Genomic DNA, 23347 nt, shown 5'->3' on the forward strand with positions numbered 1-23347 from the left:
CCCCGCCCAGTCAGGCCATGCCCCCTACAGGCCCCGCCTCCTTGCCGCCCCGCGGCGCATTGTGGGATCTGGGCGCTGGCTGCGAGGTGGAGGACGCGGCTATTGATGATGGGGTTGCAGCCGGTGAGACCCTCGCTCCGTATCCCGCACCAGGGGACTCCGCCCCTTATGGTTCCCGACACTCAGGTCCGGACCAGCGGCTCTCACCGCCGACCCCGCCCCGCAGGGCTTTACACCCGCCCTGGATGCCGGGGTCCCGGTACCGCACGCTCGGGCTGGGGACCCCATCCAAGCTGCCCCCTGAGCTCGGCTTGCTCCTGCGCCGGAGTTCGGGGTCGCCACCCGGGGGGCAGGTCGTAGGGGCCCGTCACCGCCCACGCCCTGGGCTCTTCCCCAGCGCGACCGTCACGCTGCCCCCTCTGCCCGCAGAGCCCAGTCCTGCTGGCCTCCCTGGGGGTGGGGCTGCTGACTCTGCTCGGCCTGGCTCTGGGCTCCTACCTGGTGCGGAGGTCCCGCCGGCCGCGGATCACGCTCCTGGACCCCAATGAGAAGTACCTGCTGCGACTGCTAGACAAGACAGTGAGTTGTGGAGTAGCGGAGGGGACCGGAGTTCCGCTCGGCTGTGGTTGGGAGGCCCCGGGGAGTTGGCGACACCAGACCTGCCTGGTGAGACGCTTGTCATCCATCCTCCAGACCGTGAACCACAACACCAAGAGGTTCCGCTTTGCCCTGCCCACCGCCCACCACGTTCTGGGGCTGCCTGTGGGTAAGAACCGTGGCGTGGGCTCCTTTCCCTGGTACTCTAATAGGGTGAGCCCCTTCTGGGGTCTCCTGAAACGCGCTGCTTCAGTCTAGTGCCTCCCCACTCCATCACCCTTTCCCCACCAGGCTGCGTATCCTCCAGGCTGTGAGGTGCCCTGGGCCACACTAGGGTGTGGCTTCTGTGCCCCTAGATATCTTCGACACTCAGCAGTCCTCCCTCCTTCCTGCAGGATTTGCTCATATGCCCACTGAGCAAGCACTAATCTTTTCCCCATTGCCCAGACCCTCAACTCACTACTAAGGTCCTGGCAGTCACTGATAAGAATCTCAGCAGATGGGAGTTTATGAGGGATCCAGCTGGGGGCTCAAAGGGGTGAATCCTCCCTGCCTGGTAGCTCCCTGGGGCCCCAGCACGGAGCAAGACGATTCTGTCTTCTCAAACCTCCCAGATTATTTTGAAAGGTAACAGGAATGCAGCACCTCCACAGGAGCCCTTACGTAGCTCTGCACGTGGTCCCCAGGCAAACATGTCTACCTCTCTGCCAGGATCGATGGCAGCCTGGTCATCAGGCCGTACACTCCCATCACCAGCGATGAGGACCAAGGCTATGTGGATCTTGTCATCAAGGTAAGAAGGTAGGAAGGAGCCCCAGGAGCCCCTTATCCTCCTCCCTCTGGGATCTGTAGAAACTTCCAAGATGTGTTGATAGGAGGAGATGCGTGTCCTTTGTGGACAGGAAGAAAGTATGTGGACTGGGAAGAGAGAGCATGTGTGTCACCCCTGCCCTGCTTCAGGCAGATTCAGCCAACAGGGGTCTCAGAAACCAGGGACATTCCAAACAAAGTACTTTCCATTCTGTCTTATCAGGTCTACCTGAAGGGTGTGCACCCCAGATTTCCTGAGGGGGGAAAGATGTCTCAGTACCTGGATAGCCTGAAGACTGGGGACGTGGTGGAGTTTCGGGGGCCAAGTGGGTTGCTCACTTACGCTGGGAAAGGTAATGGCCTAGCTCCCACGTCTCCGGTGCCCGGCGTCCTCTCCACACAGTGTGGTTCTGTGTGTCCATGTGTGTGTGCTCACGCGGGTAAGGGCCAGCTGCCCCTCCTGTAAACACAGCCCTGACGTTATAGAAAGGCGTGTTCCTCAGCCCCTCTTGACACAGGGATCAGTTCCGGTGAATTTTCACCCACCGTGACAGCCCTGGAGATGACTAATGCAAACGCGGGCCTCTCTCTCCCTCAGAGAGTCGCCTCTCAGGCCGAGCTGTGCAGAGAGCCAGAGATGCGTTTAGCCCTTCCAGTGGGAACAGCTGGGTGCATTAGCAAGCCTGGGAGCTGCTCTGTGCCACTTGGGAAAATAGATTCACACCTGGCCTCATGCCTGTCGCCCTGAGCAGGGAGTGACCCTCTGTGGGAGTCAGCTTATGACTCACTGTGTGTTCCTAAACTGACTTGTAGCTCATAATGTGGGACAGACAGTCCTGGCCCCATTGTCCCTCAAGTGTCTTGTTGTCAGGGCTGGCTCAATACCCAAGCTCCAGGATCAGATTCCACAGCAGCTGCAGAACTGGCCTGGGGCGTATTTTCGATTCTGCATTTGTTTTCTTAGTTCCCTGAATTGACTGTTCTTTCATCCCTCTCTCCACTGGACTTCTCAGGGATGTTTAGCATTCAGCCCAACAAAAAGTCTCCACCAGAACCGAGAGTGGCCAGGAAACTGGGAATGATTGCCGGCGGCACAGGTGCTTGTCCCCTGCTCCCTCCCACCATTGTGACTGTTGCCGTGGCAGCTTCCAGGTGACCCTCAGAAGGTTTGGTAATCATGGCCAAACTTAATCAGGGGATTCCCAGCAATGCCTAGGGCTCCCCAGTTGCTACAAGACAAAATCATAATCAGGTAGAAACCCCCAAAAATCTATTTTAACTGACAGAATGAGAGAGACAAATCATGTGGGCTCTCCCAAGACCTCACATGGAATGAATCTAATAAATTTTAGGTGAGAACAGAGAAGCAGCTAAGAATAGGACAGTCGAGAAGATAGAAAATTAACATTGGACATTTCCCTATGTTAAACACTGTGCTAGACTCTTTATACGTGTCTATGACATAGGTACAAGCCTTCCCATTTTACGGATGGGAACACGGAGGTTCAGAGAGGTTGAATCGTGTCCACATGGCAAGAGGCAGGGTTAGCGTGCAGCTCTGCTCAGTTCCAAAGCACGTGCACTTAACCTGCACGTCCAGGGCTCCAGGCATCTCAGCATTGAATCAGTAGGTACTTGCAGTCATCTGTGATACTGGAGCCTTAGCCTCCAAGGGACTTCCAGAGAGTCTTGGATTGGTTCCTTAGAAGGATTTCAGCAATATAAACTTATGTGAATTTTGAGCACATGACCACAATTCACCTACCAGATATGAATTTTAGTGAGTTTGGGGTAAAGGGCCTATCTGTCCAGAAATGTAGGTGCTGTGAAGACACAGGGGGAGCGTAGAGAATTAATTAGGACACAAAGGAAAACAGAGTGAAGGGGTGAGTAAGTAGGATTAAGATGAAAGGGCTGGGCAGCTAAGGAGCAGGGATGGGGAGGGTGGCCACCGCACCTCACTGTGGGGCTTCTGTGTGCAGGAGTCACCCCAGTGCTGCAGCTGATCCAGGCTATCCTGAAAGGCCCAGAAGACCCAACCCAGTGCTTTCTGCTTTTTGCCAACCAGGTTGTGTTCCTTTTCTCAGGCCTGGGACTTCAGAGTTACTGTGTGGGGAGAGGTGTGGTACCAACGGGCAAAACTAGCCCAGTGTCTGGCTCAGCCTCTGCCCAAGGCCTCCCTGCGGGTAGAGGGTCCTCTTCCACAATAAGGAGGACAGAGCACTGAGCCAAATTCCCTCCCTGGCCCACAAGGAAAGAAAAAAAGAAAACATTTAAGGAGTCTAGTCCTGAGTATAGAAACTTGTTCCTTGAGTCTCCGTTGTTAAATATTCCGTCTTTATTCCTTCATACTGTGTAAATAAAGGCTGTTCCCCTCTCCCTCCCCTCATCCTAACTCCCTAAAACCCTTGCTTATTCCCTAGAACTTCAGTTTTCTTTTTCTTTCCTGGTTGGAAAGTTGTTATAGCAGAGAACTTTTTATGTTGTTATGTTTAGGAACCTGAGAAGGTTCCTAAAGACTTTGCTTCTCTTCATTTCAGACTGAAAAGGACATAATCTTACGGGAGGACTTGGAGGAGCTGCAGGCCCGACATCCCACCACTTTAAGCTCTGGTTCACTCTGGATCACCCCCCAGAAGGTACCCTCCCCATTTCTGGACATCCACAAATCAGGGCCTCGCCCGCTGGTGGGTTCTGGTTTCAGTGAAGCCGACCCTGCCCGACACTGCCAAACTCTGAGCTCACGGACACAGTGGTCTCCTGGACTCTTTCCCGCGGTTCCTGTTTACCGGGTGGGTGGCAGGGCTGGCCGTGCCGCTGAAGCAGGCTGAGGAGACCCGTCCAGCTGCCGCCACAACTCTGTACCCTCTCAGGAGCCTTTCTGGACTACCACCACCCCACCCCGGCCCCGCACTGCACCCCGCTGCCAGCATGGACCTGGAGTGTCATTCTCTCCTCTCCCCGTGCAGATTGGGCCTACAGCAAGGGCTTTGTGTCTGCCGACATGATCCAGGAACACCTGCCCACCCCAGGGGACGATATGCTGCTGCTGCTCTGTGGGCCACCCCCGATGGTGCAGCTGGCCTGCCACCCCAACCTAGACAAACTGGGCTACTCGCAGAAGATGCGATTTACCTACTGAGCATCCCCTCACTGCCCTGGTCCCGCTGCCACCATTTGCCCCGAGTTGGCCCTCAAATGCTATAAGCCCTAGATGCCCTTCCCAACAGTGTCAGCCTTTTTGTCTTTCTCCGGAGCTGGAATCTTGATGGTCCCTGCGGGAACAACATCCTTATAGCCGTGGAAGAGGGCCCAAGCCGAGTCACTCCCTGGAAGGCTCCCCAGTCTCCCTGTGATGAAACATCCAGGTCACGCTCAAGGAGCAGACTCTTCCACAGGTCAGAAAGCAGGGAGCATACACACTTGTTCCAAGACTGGCCGGTTCCTTGATGGCATCACACCCTTCTTTGTGTCTGTGGTTAAAGAAAAACCTGTTTAATGAGTTTGATTTAATATTTGGTGCTTAACCGATAGCAGACTGTGTGTGCGGTGGGGGGTGCAGACTTAGAAAGCTAATCTTTTAGAGGCAACAGGAGAGGAGGAGATGGTTTCTTCAGACCTCAGAGAAAGGAATCTGAAATACGTGTTCGTGTGTCTGTCTCCCTCTGGCCCTGCCGAGGCTGGCGGGAAAGGGCTCCCCATGATCTAAGACTGTTACTGTGGCAGAAACCTCTGGCTTATGCAAATAAATGGGGCTAAGGCCCTTGTGTTCTACCAAAGAGGTGGTTGTGTCTGGGGTCCTTGTTTCCAAGGCTTTTCATGCCTGAGAATCTTGGGAGGAAGGGTTTCCCAGCACAGAATTTCCCCCGGGTCTTCCAAAGAACCTTTGAGCGGTTGTACCCTGTGCTGAAATGTGAGCTGCCACCAAACTCCACACTCATCTTAGCAACTGTCTCAGCAGAGCCAGAAGCTCAACTTCTCCCTGGAGAACTTTTATGGTGGAGGAAGTAGAATACAAGTGAGAGGGAAGCTTTTGGAGCCCAGGTACCCCTCACAGTGGTCCTTGGTTTGGCCACTCCTTCCCTCCTTCCTTCCCTTAGCCCTTTCTTCACTGCATTTATCCTTCAAGGTACCTGGCAAATAAGTCAAAGTATTGTCTTTCTATTTGGAAGAGAAGCCTTGTCCTTTAAAAAGTAACCTGACATCACCAGCCCTGGCCAGACTGGTTGGTGCCTGGACAGAGTTGGCCCCCAGGTACATCTGTCCTGACCGCCCTTCTCCTGCCCCAACAGCCTGGCCCAGTCCACTCCCTCCCAGCGTCACACCAGGGCCACCTCTTCAGATCTTCTGTTAGTCACACTGGAACAGAACAATGCATCAGGTCAGGAGGAAGGTTGGCATTGTTTTTCTGCATGGAACTGTATACTGCTTCCCCTGGGGCCCCTGGAAGAAAGGCTTGTGGACACTCCCTAGGGTAGAACCATCACTAAATTGTGGTACTGGAATTCCATCAGACATGTCTTGATCAGCTGGTATGTGTGTGTACTGGGCTCTGTGAGACACACTCGGCCACCTCACCTCCAAAAAGGAAAATCTTGCCTAGGGTTGTTGGGCTCACACAGTGAAGCAGCCCAGCAAAGAGAATTTCCCACACAGAAGCTCATTCCTTGCCTCGCACGGGTTCCTGCCTTATCCACTCAATATACAAACATTAAGGACCTGCCACATGCCAAGCACTGTGCTAGGTCCTGAGGATTCAACCATGACCAAGACTGTTCTTAGACCCCAAAAAACTCATCGTCTAGAGTAAGACAGCGATAAATAATTACAACACAGTGTGGTTAATACTACAGAAGAGATACAAGGTGCAGATGGGAAGGGTTTGGAAAAGATTCTGAGAAGGAGGAAGAGAAGAAAAAAAGTTTTCTAGTTAACAGCCTCGTAGCAGGTGCTGTGCTAAATGATCGTTGTGTAATTGAATCCTTGTTATAATCCTGTGAGTCTGAGATTAAGGATATGCAGGTCATACAGCTGGTCAGCGGCTGGCAGAGCCTGAATGTGAAGGTAGGATTGTCTCGATCCAAAGCCAAACCTAGAACTGGGAATTGTAAGTTGCTTGGATCCTTTGGCAGAGAATGGGGGCATGGGCAATCCAACAGAAGGATCAGTGTGTGCAAAAGCCTGAGGAGCAGAAGAGAAGTTCATATTTGGAGAACCAGGCAAGTTCATTGAGGCCCAAATGCCAGAGGGAAAGTGGAGGAAGATGAGGCCTGGGAGCAGGTGAGAGCCTTGTAACGCCATGCTGAGAAACAAACTCAGTCCTGTGGACAGCACACGTTTCTGAGGGTTTTATACAGCGGGCAGCACATAATAGCTAAGGTTTGTGAAGCATTTACGATTTGCCAAGCATCAAACTAAGAGCCTGCATAAATTATCTCAATCCTGACAAAGAGCCCGTGAAACAGCACTATTTTATTCCTGTTTTTCAGACGAGGTACTTATGATGTGGGGCGTTCGGTAACGTGCTCAAGGTGAGAGCCTGGCCAGGGACAGAAGCCTGGGTCTATGTGACTCCAGAGCCTGCTACGCTTTTAACCAGCACCAGAATTAATCCCACTGCCCTGAAGCATCCATACAGGATCATACTAAAGTACCTTCTCTCTGCATCTAGAATACACTGGTCACGTACCAGCCTTGGGAGAAGTGAGAAGTGTCAGTCGCCCAGGCGAGGGCCGCAGCACCCTGCGGTCCCCCTCTGGCCGCAGCGGGAGCCCGGGGCGGAGCAGGGAGTCCCCGAGAAAGACCAGTCAGCGCCGCCGCGCTGTTTCTAACCAGGAGCCTGCCTGCTTCGTGCCTCGCACACGACGGGCGCTCAGTAAATATTTACGGAAGGGAGGGAGGGGCCATGAGGTTGAAAAAGAGGGATTAAGAAGTGCCCAGCCTAGAGGACAAGATGCAGGGTAGGGAATTCGGCATTCCTTCGCAGGGTTCGGTCTAATTCCCTGAAATTCCTTCTCCGTCACTCGCCCTAGTTTGCAACTTGGGGGCGTGGCCCCCGCAAGGCCTTGCGAGGGGGGAGTTTACGATTGGAGCAGAGCGAGGGGGCGGGGCCCGCGCGCAGGAGGCGGGGCCGAGGGGAGAGGACCTGCGATTGGGACTTGAGGCGCCGCCGAGACGCGGAGGGGGCGAGGGCCGTCCTGAGGGGCGGGGCCCCGCGAGGGGGAGGCGGGGCCGAGGGAGCGGGCCTATGATTGGGACTGAGGAAAGATTGTCGGGCTGGAGGGGGCGTGGCCAGATGGAGGGGAGGGGCCCGCTCGGGGCAGGGCTGAGAAGCCGGCCTGTGATTGGGCCTTGCTGGGGCCAAGGGGGCGGAGCGTCCGTGCGGACGTGACGCTCCCGCGGAGGTGACGCCGTGCGGGTGCGCGCCCCTTCCGGCGCGGGGAGGGCGCAGAAGATTCCGGCCGCTCGGCCACAGGCCGTCTCTAACGCCGCGGGATGTAGCGCCGGGTCAGTGGCCCCGAGCAGAGCCCGCCGCCCGCCGTAAGTTTCCCGGGGCTCCGCGGCGAGTGGGTGGGAGGGCAGGGGTAGGCCGGAGCGTGGGGCCCCCTGGGAGCCTCGGCGCGGGCCTGAGGCGGCAGCCGTGGAACCGGCCCGCCCGGGCGACCCGAGGGCTTCGAGGGCCCCGAGACCCCCGCCCGAAGCCGGCCGCGCCTCCGGCCACTCCGCGTCGGGTGTCCACCTTCGTGGCCCCTCCCTTGGGCGCCGCGTCCCCCGCTGTCAACAGCCGTGGTGGCTGCCGTGCCTCCCAGTCGTCGGGGTGAGACGTCCGGATTCGGGCTCCGACTCGGGCCCGCCAGGCCGGAGCTGAGCCTGGTCCCAACGCCGCGCGAGGCCAGCGCGGAGGGGCTGCAGGCCTGGGTCGCGGAACCGCCTCTCGGCGGGGAGTACCCGCCTTTGGTGGCCTGAGGAGCTCCAAGGTTCCTAGACCGTGACAGTGCGCCCACCTTGATGGGGGAGAAGGGAACGTTGGTGGACAATTTGCCTTTGTTTAAGGTAGTCCCAAAAGCTGCAATGTGAGTGAAATCTAAAGTACGTTGGGGAAAAACGAAATTTCATTCCCTCAGAAATCTCTCATTGATGCCATCCTATATTTGAGATTTTTGGTCAAGCCTTCGAGTTTTAATAAAATAGGTATGTTTCTCCTTGGTTTCTGGTGCTACATTGGCGAAAGGGAAACTGACAAGGCGAATTTCATTTACATAGTTTCAGGTGTCAGAGGAGCAACAGGAGGCCTACAAAGTACTTAGCTGGATTAACCATAGTTTCCCCCCAGTATGTAGAAGAAAGGCTAGAAAACACAGCAGGGACTATATAGGCCACTGACTTAAATCAAGCGAACGCTATAATGGCTGGTTCTTTTCTGAAATGAAGTGATCGTGGGACCTGTCTCCTGCTTTTCTCTCTTAATAGGGGTTGCGTCACCGGTGATGGAGCAACTGCTGTTCCTTAGGTTTTGTAGCGTCCATACAGGAACTTAGTGCTAGGAACTTAGGCGGGCTGGTGTCAAACAGGTTGCAGCGTCAGGGTGGTAGTTCCCAGCTTGCAGCCACTAAACTTCTTTATCCCAGGAGTAACTTCCGTGTTACCTTATAGTGGTTGATACTTGGGGGATCAGTCTTAAAAACTGCTGTGTTCCCTGTGAGCAACCATCTTAGGGTAGACCTCCACAAAACTATACCTAATTTCTGAGTAGAATCTGAAGGCATTCAGTGCTCAGTGGCCAAGAAATTACATGATCCCCAGGGGATAAACAGAAATTTTAAGCAAACACTTTGCCTGCAAGTAGGAGGGAAACTCAGACAAGGGCGCAGCCTTAACCCAGTAGGCTCCCCATTGCTAATGGATAAAGTGCACCACCGTAGGTAGGCTTTTAGGCTGTCTCCAGTTTCTTAAGTCTGGCCTTGTTTTACCTTTCCAAGACTTCCTTATGGAAGGTGGATTATTCATTGCCCTGGGGACTTTGTTCTTTCAAGCCTGCCTAGGTTCATAGCACTACCCTTCTGGAATGCCTTGATCGCATCTTTACCTATCAAGATCCTTTTTTAAAATCTTCCACCGTACCTTTCCTGATTATTCCAACTAAAATTGAGCTTTTGTTCTGAATTCCTCCAGCACTTTATGGCATTTAGCCTTGTAGTGGTTTTAGTAGAAAACAGAAGTTATTGCCTCCTCTTAAAATAGAGGCCAGCAGCCATGCGAAGGCACTAACTGGTCTCTTTGCCTTCTCTGTAGCCACAGTGCCACGCGTGTTGTGTATAATCAATGGTATTCGCAGATGGATAAAAGACATTTGCACTTCGTTCTCGGCCCAGAAGTTTGTTCTCTATTTCCCTAAGAAATGTCCTTGACTCCTTTACCATAAAGCCAAACGGAAAGTCTTAAACGCTCTTGTCAGTTTCCCTTTCGCCAATGTAGCACCAGAAACCAAGGAGAAACATACCTATTTTCTTAAAGCTCGAAGGCTTGACCAAAAATCTCAAATATAGGATGGCATCAATGAGAGATTTCTGAGGGAATGAAATTTCGTTTTTCCCCAACGTACTTTAGATTTTACTCACATTGCAGCTTTTGGGACTACCTTAAACAAAGGCAAATTGTCCACCAACGTTCCCTTCTCCCCCATCAAGGTGGGCGCACTGTCACGGTCTAGGAACCTTGGAGCTCCTCAGGCCACCAAAGGCGGGTACTCCCCGCCGAGAGGCGGTTCCGCGACCCAGGCCTGCAGCCCCTCCGCGCTGGCCTCGCGCGGCGTTGGGACCAGGCTCAGCTCCGGCCTGGCGGGCCCGAGTCGGAGCCCGAATCCGGACGTCTCACCCCGACGACTGGGAGGCACGGCAGCCACCACGGCTGTTGACAGCGGGGGACGCGGCTGTCCCATCTACTTGTGATCATAGCTGGTGAACTAAACAGTCATCTTTAAATCCAGAAGCTTTATTAATACTGGTGGGGTATTTTCTGGTGCTGGTACTCATCAGAGTTGTTACATTTTGTCCTTAATGTCCATTTGTCCCTCATGGCACCCACTGGACTTTGTTCCTCTCACTGTACTCAAAGTTGATTCCCTTTACCTGCTCAGAAATGTTGGGGACGTGATTAATGTTTATAAAGTTTTAGCTATCTTGGATTGAAGAGATCCTTGAAAGTGCCCTCTAGGCAAACTGGTTCCAAGTGATTGGCTTTTAGACATGCACCTAGTTTGCTTTTGTTTCATCGGGGCTTTCACAATATAAAGTTATCACTATAATGTGTAACTATAGTGGCCATATATGTGTAATTTACTTAAAAGCCAGGTATTAAAAACAAGGACTGGTACGAAACACCTTCATATTCCTGTATACTTTACTTTTTTTCTTTCTGTCACGGCATTTGAAAAGCTTACGTGTCTCTGGGATCAAAAAAGACCCCTTCTGTTGGGATAGCTTTATCTGGAGAAGAGCTACAAAGAAAGTTACATTGTGATTTTTCACTGCAGACTCTTAAGTCAGTGACACTGTGATCAAATAGGAAAGCTGAGGCTCCCTTACTGCAATTTGATAGTTTTCAAACATAAGCCTTTGCCTTGACTCATTTCCCCCCAGCAGTGCTGTGAAACCACCTTCCCTAAGAAAGAGAAGCAGGTAGAGGAGAAGATGGCTGTGTTGTCTTTACTGCTAGGCTAGTCTTGCTTTAGAACAATGAGAGTCATGTAGGCGTAAGATGCAGCTTACCCATGGAACCTCTGAGGGCCCAGGGACCCCAGATTAAAAACTCCTAGAAGAAGTTTTGTGCCTTTGACTCCAGGGAAGGAATGTGCTATAGCCTGGAAAACTTGGGAACTGGTTCACAAAATAAATGTCTCCAAAAGTGTGAGAGAAATAAACTCACCAGCAAATGCTGGCAATTAAGAATCAGTCCTTTCCCTAGTTTGGCACCAGATAATCTTATTTATAGGAACACAAGCACCTCCCTGCCTCCACAGCTTTATTCTCTAATGTCATAGGTTTATCCAGTTGGAAAGCTTAGTGGTAAAGATTTATCAGCTTGAATTGAAGAAATCCCATCAAAAATGCACTCAGTGGAGTCTGGCCCAATTATAATTGCTATATTGGGTGTGGCGAGTTTGAGGGAAAATGTGTTTCCTCTAAAACAGGTAAGGATAGGAAAGCTAGTAGAAAGCTGAAGTACATTCGGCTCTCCTGAGGGCTCCCAGAGTCAGTCTTAACATTTTAGGGACTGAGGCTGGTGTTATATAGTAGAAACTGAAATGCTTGCTTGCAGTAATTCCCAGCTGTTTGTGAGTGGTCCACGCTGTCAAGTTATATTTTCAGGTCCTAGCATTATTGGCTTTTCTTTCTTGCCAGACCTCCAACCCCTCTCTCTCCCTTTCCTGTCCCTGTGTTGCTACAGTTTAGAAGACCCAGCTGAACAGTGGACTTTGCTCACTATGGTGACATGACAGCACTCAAAGTAACTGAACTTAGTGTGTGGCCATCCTAGTTTAGGGGTCCTCCGTCCACTGTCCTCCTGGAGCAGTGCAATTGTATCACTGGTTTTGTACATATCACAGATTATCTTATGCCATCTGATTACAGGCTCTTTCAAGACAATGACTTAACTTGTTCAGCTTCGTATTTTGCACAGTACCTTAAAGTGCCTTAGGGTGCTGGCACTAAATACATTTGTTAAGTATTCAGTGAATGTGTTGGCTTACTCTGGGGAGAGGGACAGGAGAAAGCCCTACAAGCACAAGTCCATAAACCCTTAGCTAGCAACAGAAGCTAATAGGTCATATGCTTCTTGCTGGAATGCTGCCTCATTCATTCATTCATTCATTTTGAAATACGTGTTCTGACCAAAATCAGGGATATGTATAAATTTGTGATCTATGTAGTGTTGTATCCCAGAACCTGAGAATATCTATATCTATATCTATATATCTGTTTTAAGCCCTAGTGGCCACCCCTCAAATACTGGCAGCAGTATTCTAGAATAGCTGAGTATATTCCCCTTTTCAGACTTCTCCAAGACGCCCAAAGCTATTTATGTTTTCACCCCAGTATAAATTATTTCTTATTTAAGCTGTTTATTCAGTAGTACTTCACTTTGAGGAAATATGTTTTGTGGTCAGCTTATTGAGAAAGATTTCCCAATGTTTCTGCTTACATGGGTTGCCTATCTCTTGAGGTTTCAGAGGCCTCCAATTTCCTGTTCTCCTTGGGCTCAGTTGTTGGCTATGACTGTGGGCTGGCATCTCTCTTGTCAGAGTCTTGCACATTTGGAGGAAGAGGAACTGCCTGTGTGTTGACACTGTAGACAGGTCTGCGTGCACTGAGTTATGGGCGTCTGTTCTCTTGAACCAGCTCTGCCAGTAGCTTTCAGCTGTGCTTGTGTGTTGAGCGTAGCATGACTGTTTTGAAACTTGAGGATTGCCCTCACCTGACTGCATATATCCCATGATAATCCCTGAGAAAGAGTTGAGATCACCGTTGGGTAAACAAAGAACTGGTACAAGATGCCAAAGATGGATGTCTGGTGAACAGCCACGGGGGACGGACACGGTGCCTTGCTCGGGAGCATGGCTGTGTTGACTGCCCATAGGCAAGGTGTGGGTTCCCCGAGCTTCCGTTTCCTCCCCGTCATGCAGCTCACTCCGTGTGCAGGTGTCGCCTGGCCCTCTTTGCATTGCCCTGTGGTTATCGGGGCTCGGGTGACCAGTGCAAGAAAATGTGAATATTCTGGCTCCTCTTGCTGCAAGCAGTAAACGCCTCTGTTGCGGGGGTGGAAATCTTGGGGCACTTCTCCCCTCCTTTCCGTATTGCCTTCATCTCCCTGGGGCCTGATTAAAGACTACTTCCTTACAGGATCTGTGTGCCCGTCTCAGGTCTCTGAAAAGCTCGTTTGAGTTGGGTGTAGGTCATGAGCCATGGTTGCTGGGACAGCTTGCTGAGCCGGTTGTTTGGTGGCAGAGGACAAGGCTGGGCTGCCTCCTGCCTTCAGCCTCCCGCGTCCAGGCAAGTTATTGCTGCTGTAAGGAGCGGCTGTGAGGAAAGCTTGCTGTCCAGTTGTTGAACCCAGGCTGTGATCCTATAATAGAAGTAGTAGACCTGGCAGAGAAATTAACCACTGGGCACCTAGCCCACAGCCAAGTTCCTTTTGTGTGCAAGGCACACGTGTCAGAGCATTTGTAGGTAAAGCCCACTGAGTTCAGTCGGCAGTTAGTTCACGCCTAAGCCTGGGTGGCCTCGTAGTAATTACAGCCAGGTGTCGGCTTCCTCGTTTTGCTCCTCAGTCTCAGAGCCAGGACTTCCCAGGGCAGACTAGCTCTGGGAATGGTGGGCTAAACTCGGCTCCGTACGTGTGGGAGGGACTTGCGGGTGGGTAGCTGTTTTTCTGTGGTGACAGTTTGGTGCAAAAAACAAATCCTGTGAAGGCAAGCAACTAGGTTTTCAGCCTTATCTTTAAGATTAGTGAGGTTCCAAGTAAAGGGTGATAGTTAAGAGGAGAACAAAAGCGCTTAACTGGCCTCTAGGACTGGAGAGGCTGTTAGTTGAGGGGCTGTGTCTTAGTCCCTGTGTATTGACTTGTAGAAATGAGATGTAAGAGGAATAAATTGTCGACACCCTTTGTGTTTGTGTTTGCTTTCAGTGTCTTCCATCACAGGGAACTCTCTGCCCCCTGGGGCCGAGAGACCCCACCCTTTCCCCAAGCTGAAGCCGCAGAGCATTGAGGTACCAGCCAGATGTCTTCTCACAAAGGACCTGTGGTGGCCCAGGGCAATGGGGCTCCTGCCGGGAACAGGGAGGCTGACACAGTGGAGCTGGCTGAGCTGGGCCCCCTGCTAGAGGAGCAGGGCAAGCGGGGCGTCGCCAGCCCGACCAAAGTAAGTTGTCCCCCCAGGGCCTGCCTCTCCCCTTAGGCCTATCGGTCTCCGTTTCTTAAGGTCTCGACTGTCTCCCCAAGGGACTCTCTCTACCCCAGTCCTCATCACCTGTAGTATAACTCTTTTTATCTGTTTTTCCCACTGTAAGCGGTTGCTTATACCCCAGTGCTTAGCACAAGACCTGAAATCCTGCAAGTGGTCAGCGCCTGTCTGTGCTTGAAGGAAGGAAGCAGTCAGGCAAGATTAGGCTGGGCTTCATATAATGAACAAACAAAAACCCCTGTAGCGAGTGAAGGAAGCCAGAAAGAGAAAAACAAATACCATATGCTAACACATATATATGGAACCTAAAAAAAATGGTTCTGAAGAACCTAGGGTTAGGACAGGAATAAAGACGCAGACGTAGAGAATGGACTTGAGGACACGGGGAGGGGAAGGGTAAGCTGGGACAAAGTGAGAGAGTGGCATGGACATATATACACTACCAAATGTAAAACAGATAGATAGCTAGTGGGAAGCAGCTGCATAGCACAGGGAGATCAGCTGGGTGCTTTGTGACCATCTAGAGGGGTGGGATAGGGAGGGAGGGAGGGAGACACAAGAGGGAGGAAATATGGGGATATATGTTTACGTATACCTGATTCACTTCGTTATACAGCAGCAACCAACACAACAGTGTAAAGCAGTTATACTCCAATAAAGATGTTTAAAAAAAAAACAAACCTGTAGCTTTGACAAGGTAGAAGTCTCTCACGTAGAAGAATTCTGGAAGTAGCCGCTCCAGGCTGGTGTGGACGCTGCACTCCGGGCAGGCACCTGTCCTGCTCGTCCATCTCATTCTTAATGTGTCGCCGAGGGGTGGGGGTGGGGGTGGGGGTGGGGGAGAAGGGCCCACCCTTCCTGAAAGCACCTGGCAGTATTTCATGCGCATCGATGTGGTCTTTTCATTTTGCCTGAGCAAAATTGCAGTAGCATTGCCACCCTGAGTGAAACCAAGGACTCCGTTACGGAGGGGGAGAGAGAGAATGGGGGGAGAGGGGGTCTATATCAGTGTGCGTCACGAAATCTAAGAGGAAGCGTCACAGGAGAAAGAACAGCCGGGAGGAGGAGCTGCCGTCCGCCTGCATGGCTCGGAGCCTCTCTCCCTGGGAGGCGAGGGCTGTCGGACTGCACACTGTGTGTCAGGCCTCCGTACAGCACAGGAGGGCCTGCAGCTTCTTTCGCGGAACCACTTCTGAGGCCCTGCTTCTCCTGGGAGCTGCTGTGGATGCAGAGTTTCAGTTGCGGTGGCATCCCCAGAGCCAGTGAACAGAGAACTGAAGAGATTTAAATTGTTAGGGGAATCTCTGAAACTCTGTCTTTTTCATTCTTTTGAGAATTCAGTGATCTGGGAGAGAGAAATATTCGGGAAATTGGGGCAAGTTAAGAACCACTGTCTTAGCGATAAGGGTGGGCTGTTTGGACTTACAGAGCATGTAGGCCTGGTGCGCTAGTCCCGTGTGCCTCGGGTGCCAGTGTCCATCCGTCTGTCCCCCGTGTGCTGCGTTGGGCTTTCACTCCAGCATTTACAGAGTTGTAAACTAGTGCACTGTCATGCTGTAGGAGAAAAGGCCACAAGGCCTGTGTGTGGGAGAGAGTCTGGGCAGAGGGCAGTGAGTTGGGGTTTCTCTGGATCGCTCACTCTGGACTAGGGAACTCCTGGGGTGGGTGTGTGTTTCCTTCGTTCCTGCAGGCCGAAGAAGAGCAGGCATGCCCAGTGCCTCAGGAAGAGGAGGAGGAGGTGCGGGTGCTGACACTGCCCCTGCAAGCCCACCATGCCATGGAGAAGATGGAGGAGTTTGTGTATAAGGTCCTGTCCTGGAGGGGGGCGGGCAGGCTCACCTGGGCTCCCCCCACGTGGCAGGCATGCACTGGGGGGAAGAGCTTTCACTCCTGTGCGTGGGCTTGGTTTTCTTTACGGTGAAGTAAATCAAGGGGAATCTGGCTAAATTTTTACTGCCTACTGTGTTGGCGTTGCTCAAAATATATTCTAAAACAGGAGTTCTTAACTATTTTTGCTATCAGTCCCTTTGGCAGTCATCAAAATATTAGAATGTGATATAGTAACACGGGCATCTTTATTAATACGTTAAATATGCATAACAAGCTATAATGCATTTTATTAGAATTTATAATTTCTAAGTGGTAATGAGTAGAAGCAATATTTTGATATCTGCAAAACTAGTGTATGAAGATATCTGTGATTTCTATTGGTGACAGAGTCACAAATTCTAATACTAGGCTTGCTCACACTTACAACTGAGGGAAATGTTAAATTTAGTTAGAAGTGATTGAAAATAAAAATTTGTTTTCCATCCAAATTTCCAACACTGTCCATTGTCCATACGTCCCAGGTTAAGAAGCCCTGCTCTGAAAAGTCATAGGCTCAACCCAGTGAGAACTTAGCATCTAAAGGGGGGAAAGGATGGACAGGCGGCCACCAGAGTCTCCGGGGGCAGAGGGGCAGAGGGGTAAATGTGTATTTTTAAAACCATATATATAATTTCCATTTCCTTGTTTTCATTCACTACATCTACTGAATTTTAAAACTCAAGTAGCTGAAAGGAGGTCCTGCCGTATTCTCTTTAAAGACTGAAAAACACTTATCTACTTACCTAAGCATGTCCGGGTGAACTATCATGACACAAGAACAAAGCCATTAACGAGCCGTTGGTCCTGGGGTAGCCTCGCTCGTGCTGTGTCTTGGCTTCTCTGGCCCCAGGCTGGCCCCGCCGTTCCCTGGGCCCCTCTGGAGCCGGGCTGATGCTCCCCTTCGCCCCTTGTCCTTGGGGAGGCTCGCGTCCTCCGGGCCCGGCTGAGGGAGTGTGTGGTTCCAGGTCTGGGAGGGGCGCTGGAGGGTCATCCCATACGACGTGCTCCCCGACTGGCTGAAGGACAACGACTACCTGCTGCACGGCCACAGGCCGCCCATGCCCTCCTTCCGGGCCTGCTTCAGGAGCATCTTCCGCATCCACACGGAGACCGGCAACATCTGGACCCACCTGCTTGGTGAGTGGTCTGCGTGGAAAAGCAGACTTTTGTCTCCTTAAATGCCCAGGACTTGTATAGCCTTTGTCCATGGGAAAGAAAAACAACGTGTTGTGACAGTTTGACAGCTGGCGTCGTGCCTTTAAACTACCAGTGAGCTTGCTGGGCCCTTCATCGCTGGTCTGTAAGACAGGGTTGGGGGGGCCTAGAAGCGGGAGGAGACGACGTCCTTTGTGGTCAGAACCGTCCCCGGTGCAGGCAGCTCCTCCCACTTCATAATCCCCGTGGTAGAAACAAAACGCCAGCATTTCAGAGAATGCTCTTTCTGTCTGGGTTTGTGTGACTGGTGCCGTTTTCTCCGGAGGTTGTCGACCGCGGTGCCCACAGCTCAACCTGTGGCTTTAGTGCTCGTTTAAATCATCACACGTTCCCTTTTTCCTCAGGCTTCTTTTCTCTCCGTCCTGTAGGTTTTGTGCTGTTTCTCTTTCTGGGAATCCTGACCATGCTCAGACCAAACATGTACTTCATGGCCCCCCTTCAGGAGAAGGTGGTGTTCGGGATGTTCTTCCTGGGCGCGGTGCTCTGCCTCAGCTTCTCCTGGCTCTTCCACACCGTCTACTGTCACTCAGAGAAGGTCTCTCGGACCTTTTCCAAGTGAGTGAGAAGAACATCGGTAGGGAACGACCATGCACTGTTGTCACACCTTGTGATCCAGGTGCTGGCAGGTCCTGGAAACTCCAGCAACTCCTAAAGATTCCCTGATGTGCCAGAGGAAGGGCTTTCTGTTTTGCGGGTATAAAAGGATCAGGAAGCTTTTCTCTTAAATCCTTCATGAAAAGTTTCACTGCAGCCTCCTCAACAGATGGAGTCCAGTTGTGGGTATATTTTCTGCCTGTGCAGTGCTGCCCTTTGTGACACTTGGGGTACCAGTGGGCTGCTCTCTAGGACTGAGTACCCAGTCCTGTCCTACCTTCCTGGTGGCCCAAGCCGTTCGGGACGTGGCAAAGTTTCTGTGCTCCGTCCTGCTGGTGCTCCGACCCACCAGTCCAGTAAAGCTTACCTTTGCTGCCCTCATATTGCTGGAAGCCCCAGATGTCCATCCTCTAAGGCTCTCCTTATTCCCCAGTTCTGAGCCTGGAGTTCTGTTTGTTTGCTTGTTTTTGTTGTTGTTGTTGTTGGTTTTGGAGGTGACGGTGAGTTATTTTGTTTTTCTCAGTAACACCAGTAACAAGAAAACATTTTTATCTTTAAAAAGTCGACTAAAACAGAACAGTACACCTTAAATACTCCCAATTTAAGGGTTTTGTTTTTAGAACTCAACCTGTCAGAACTGGGGAATACTCAGAGCCCTTCCTGCGTGGAAGCTGGGGCTGGCTGGATTGTGATGGAATTCCTGAATTTAAGCATCCATGAGGGGGATGTAGCTGCTCACAACCAGGGGAAAGGGATGCAGTTCAGACTTTGCCACTGCAAAATAGAAGTGCTTGACCTAATGGGATTTTGATTCAGGATATAGGATAGATCGCGTGGGAAGTGAGGGGCGGGGGGTGGTCACATCTGAGAGCAGCTGGAGAACAGAAAGAACCAGTTTAACAAGCCCTAAGAGTTCTTCACTTCTCCCACTGATCCGTTTCATTTTGTGGCTCTTTTTAGACTGGATTATTCAGGGATTGCCCTGCTGATTATGGGGAGCTTTGTCCCCTGGCTCTATTACTCCTTCTACTGCTCCCCACAGCCACGGCTCATCTACCTCTCCATCGTCTGTGTCCTGGGCATCTCTGCCATCATTGTGGCACAGTGGGACCGGTTTGCCACTCCTAAGCACCGGCAGACAAGAGCAGGTGGGTCAGAAGACAGAGCACAATGCTTCATAGGTATTTGGACCTTGAGGCCAAGGGGGTCAACCCTGGGCCCCCATCCAGACCCTGATCTGTGTTTAGAACTTTCAAAAGAGCGTGCATTTTCAAAGCTCAGTTCTCCTCCAAGTTTCATACTATTTCAGTAAAATGTTAATGGGACAGATAATTACCAACCTGGTCAATGAGCTACAAGTGTAGAAATGACTGCTCTTATATTTGGTTTGAGGAAGTTAAAAAATGTACAAAGCAGTCATTTTAGTGACCTGAGGGTCACTGAGCTCAGTCCTGAGCTCAAACCAAGGGGCTAAAATTAAACCACCCAAAGTTATTTTACTAAGGAAATGGAAGGCTTGGCTTGGTAAATAAAAATACCTTTGGCATAAACACTGTTACCAAGTAACGCGATAGCTGTGAGCATAAACATCTTCCTGTTGTCTCATCCAGACTCGAGCTTTATTACTCGCAGCAGCACATCAATTAGCACTAGTCTTCAGTCCCTTTAGACTTAACATCTGCTGTGTTTTAACCTTCATTTAAAAGAATTAAGTACTCATCAAGTGCCAACCATGTGCCAGACTGATGCTTTACCAAGGCCGTCTGCAGAAATGGAGAGGCGGTCCCTGCCCTGCGGTTGCATGTAGGGCGGTGGTGTTGAGCCGGCACCCACCCGTTCTGTCCGTCCCTTTACTTACTTTGTGTCCAGAGGCCACTGACGACTTGTAATCTGGGTCTGTCTGTCTCCTCAGGAGGTCAGGGTCCTGATCTTAATGGGAAACCTGTCTTGCTCCTCCCTGGCTGGCAAACCACCTGAGGCCTCACCATGTCGGTTCTGTACCCAAGGCAGCCATCAGGAGGTTCTGACCTACATGGTCGCCTAGGCTGCTTCATGGATAATAAAGAATGTGAGACGTTCGTTCTTGGCGCTCCTTAGGAGGGAATAGCTATATCAGCATCTACACAGCCTTCTTCCCATTCTGAATGTTAAAGAAATATCTGCTGAGTGTTCTCCATCTTGCGCTAAGTTTCCTGAACATGTACTGTTCACCAGAAAGAGCTCATCAGAGTGAGACAGCAGTGCCTTCCAAGCAGCACTGTTTCCATGCCTGACGCTCTGTGTCTGCTTTGTTCAGGGGTGTTCCTGGGGCTTGGCTTGAGCGGCGTCGTGCCCACCATGCACTTTACAATCGCGGAGGGCTTTGTCAAGGCCACCACGGTGGGCCAGATGGGCTGGTTCTTCCTCATGGCTGTGATGTACATCACCGGAGCCGGCCTTTATGCCGCGCGGATTCCTGAGCGCTTCTTCCCTGGAAAATTCGACATATGGGTAAGAAACGATGCTTCAGCGGGGCCTGTGGTGGTGAGACCGGCCCACAGGTAGAGCTCGGAGTCAGAGGCAGCGAGAGACATGGGTCAGGTAGTGTCTGGGGTTGCACACGAGTTCCTACATGCATGTCCATGCGTGTAGGTGGGAGAATGGCGGGGAGGGGAGTGACCACTAGTAACATTTTGGCATATCCCTGACAGGGCTTAAAAATTTTTTTTCTCCAACAAATTTATCACTTTTATGATGTAAAAAATTTTAGGGAGGAACGAGGAGAGGCGAGTACCTTCTCTACTTCCTCCAGCCTTCCCTGCCGTCACCCTGAGGCCCCTCTCTTGTGTCCCTGCAGTTCCAGTCTCATCAGATCTTCCACGTCCTGGTGGTGGCAGCCGCCTTCGTCCACTTCTACGGGGTCTCCAACCTTCAGGAGTTTCGATACGGCCTGGAAGGAGGCTGTACTGACGACTCCCTCCTCTGAGCCGCCCCCCACAGCAGGAACTTCCCAAGTGCTTTTAAAATAACTTCTTTGCTGAAGTGAGAGGAAGAGTCTGAGTTGTCTTGTTTCTAGAAGAAACCTCTTAGAGAATTCAGTACCAACCGAGCTTCAGCCCACTTCACACTCACTGGGCAATAAACTCTCCATTCCCTCGCTGAGAGCAGTGGGGATGGGCAGACGTGGCCGCGCCCCCCTCGGTAAGGCAACTACTGTCCCCTCACAGAGACGGGGCTTTGAAGCTCATGTTGAGATTTTACCCCTCCTCCAACCATTCTGGGGAAAAATGATGGACTGGGACTTTTCAGAAATTCTGTTTCTGGAAGAAACTGTCCCTCCCTCACCCCCGTCTTGACTTTGTAACCTGGCTTATAACAGGCCATCCGTTTTTGTAGCACACTTTTGAAAAACAGTTATAACCTCGTCCATCTTTCTAGGGCCTGGACCTGCTCACACAGCAGGAAGAGCAAAGCCACCAACTTTTACACAGCCGGCTAATCATGGAAGTGTGTCCAGGCTTCAAATAACTTGAGTTTTAATGTTTTCTTGGCAGAGTAATGTAAAATTAAAGTGGGGAAAGATATTTAATATTTAATACTAAGCTTTAAAAAGAAACCTGCTATCATTGCTATGTATCTTGATGCAAAGACTATGATGATAATAAAAGAGTACAGAAGACACTTGGCATTCAAAGATTTAACATGAGTGGTCTCAGCTATTTGCACATAAGTCCAAAGGATTAAAACCAGTAAAATCATTTCAGATTCTGCTGAGGCACAAATCTGAATCATAGGTATTGACAGGCTGGCGTGTGCAGGCCAGCGAATGAGCCTAACTGAATTCCTAGCATCTGCTCCTCCAGACCGCTTTACGTGTCTCTACTTAGTGCCCAGACATTTCCTGGAGAAGTTAGTATGCTGTAGTAGTGTTCAATAATTAGAAGATATCTGCCTTGTGAACACCAAAGGCCTACTACATAATATTAATACTTTAGACTTCAGTTCTTTTAAAACTGCCCTGATTAAGGTGGTCTCGTCAAGAGGTTATTCCATGCCTTTTTGTGCCTTTGCAAATTGTCCTCAGCCTGACAACGAGTTCTGTTCATTGGATGCAAAAGGCCTGCAGTAGTCACTTCTGAGCTAGTGTAGGCATTGGATGGGAATCTTTTTTTTTTTTTTTAATTTAATTTCTGGCTACGCCAGGTCTTAGTTGCAGCACGAGGGATCTTCGTTGCAGCATGCAGACTTCTTAGTTGCAGCATGTGGACTCTTAGTTGCGGCATGTATGCGGGATCTAGTTCCCTGACCAGGGATCGAACCCAGGCCCCTTGCATTGAGAGCACGGAGTCTTACTAGTGGGACCACCAGGGAAGTCCCCAGATGGGAATCTTCTTGGGTTACAGAGTTGGGTTCACTTTAAGGGTCAAGTCTGTACAACTAGGAGAACAAGTGATCCTTTCCAAAAATAATCCAACTAGGCCAACAAATCTCTACCTCCGGTGGTAATCAGGGAAATGTAATTAAAACCAACCTGATAAACCATTTCACTCCTACCAGATTGGCACAAAGTAAAAGTCCTAAGACTGAGTGTTGGTATGGATGTGGAGCAGACCAGATGCTGCTGGTGGAACCGTACATAGTAGGACCACTTTGGACATGGTGGAGTATACATATTACAACATTCAAACATTACATGAAACAATACAATGTGAGATGCATCTGATATCTATCCTAGGTTACTTCATTTAAAAAATGCTGGTTCTGGGGTTTCCCTGGTGGCACAGTGGTTGAGAATCCGCCTGCCAACGCAGGGGATACGGGTTCGAGCCCTGGTCCGGGAAGATCCCACATGCTGCAGAGCAACTAAGCCCGTGTGCCACAATTACTGAGCCTGCGCTCTCGAGCCCGCGAGCCACAACTACTGAGCCCGAGAGCCACAACTACTGAAGCCCACGCACCTGGAGCCCGTGCTCCGCAACAAGAGAGGCCACCACAGTGAGAAGCCCGTGCACCGCAGAGAAGAGTGGCCCCTGCTCGCCGCAACTAGAGAAAGCCCGTGCACAACGACGCAGCCAAAAATAAATTTTTTTAAAAATGCTGGTTCTGACCCACTAAGTTGTTTCATAACTCATCAATGGGTCACAACTCACATTTTGAAAAACATTACCCTTGAAAAACTTAGCTTGTACTAACAGATTCATTGTAGCTTTGCACAGTAGCAACATACTGCAGACAAGCCAACTGTCCAGAACTTTGAGTGGAAAAATAAATCTTGGTTTATTCTTATGATGAAACACTATTTAGCAGTGAGAGCTAGTTACA

The 23347-nt window shown here is 50.9% G+C and overlaps 2 protein-coding genes across 3 annotated transcripts; both read left to right on the top strand.

The window, feature by feature from the left end:
* Positions 1-12: 12 nt before the first annotated feature.
* Positions 13-5186, top strand: CYB5R1 (cytochrome b5 reductase 1). The gene is given in 10 exon segments (XM_082414668.1): positions 13-123; positions 430-579; positions 694-766; positions 1284-1390; positions 1631-1760; positions 2421-2504; positions 3390-3475; positions 3948-4002; positions 4005-4046; positions 4377-5186. Coding segments are annotated over 10 exon segments (918 nt in total). The 5' UTR covers positions 13-105; the 3' UTR covers positions 4550-5186.
* A 2607-nt stretch (positions 5187-7793) lies between these two features.
* On the top strand, positions 7794-21726 carry ADIPOR1 (adiponectin receptor 1). Of its 2 annotated transcripts, none has more exons than XM_082414645.1 (8): positions 7794-7947; positions 14092-14326; positions 16059-16175; positions 17203-17374; positions 17797-18007; positions 19007-19194; positions 20343-20536; positions 20883-21726. In XM_082414645.1, the coding sequence occupies exons 2-8, from the start codon at positions 14186-14188 to the stop codon at positions 21009-21011; spliced, it is 1152 nt and encodes a 383-aa protein (XP_082270771.1). In that variant the 5' UTR covers positions 7794-7947; positions 14092-14185; the 3' UTR covers positions 21012-21726. The 2 variants fall into 2 exon arrangements, with proteins under 2 accessions (XP_082270771.1, XP_082270772.1); XM_082414646.1 differs by having other exon boundaries at positions 17821-18007.
* The last annotated feature ends 1621 nt before the right edge of the window (positions 21727-23347 follow it).

The sequence above is a fragment of the Balaenoptera physalus genome (genome assembly GCF_965194825.1).
Source record: "Balaenoptera physalus genome assembly, chromosome: 1".
NCBI classification, from domain to species: domain Eukaryota; kingdom Metazoa; phylum Chordata; class Mammalia; order Artiodactyla; family Balaenopteridae; genus Balaenoptera; species Balaenoptera physalus.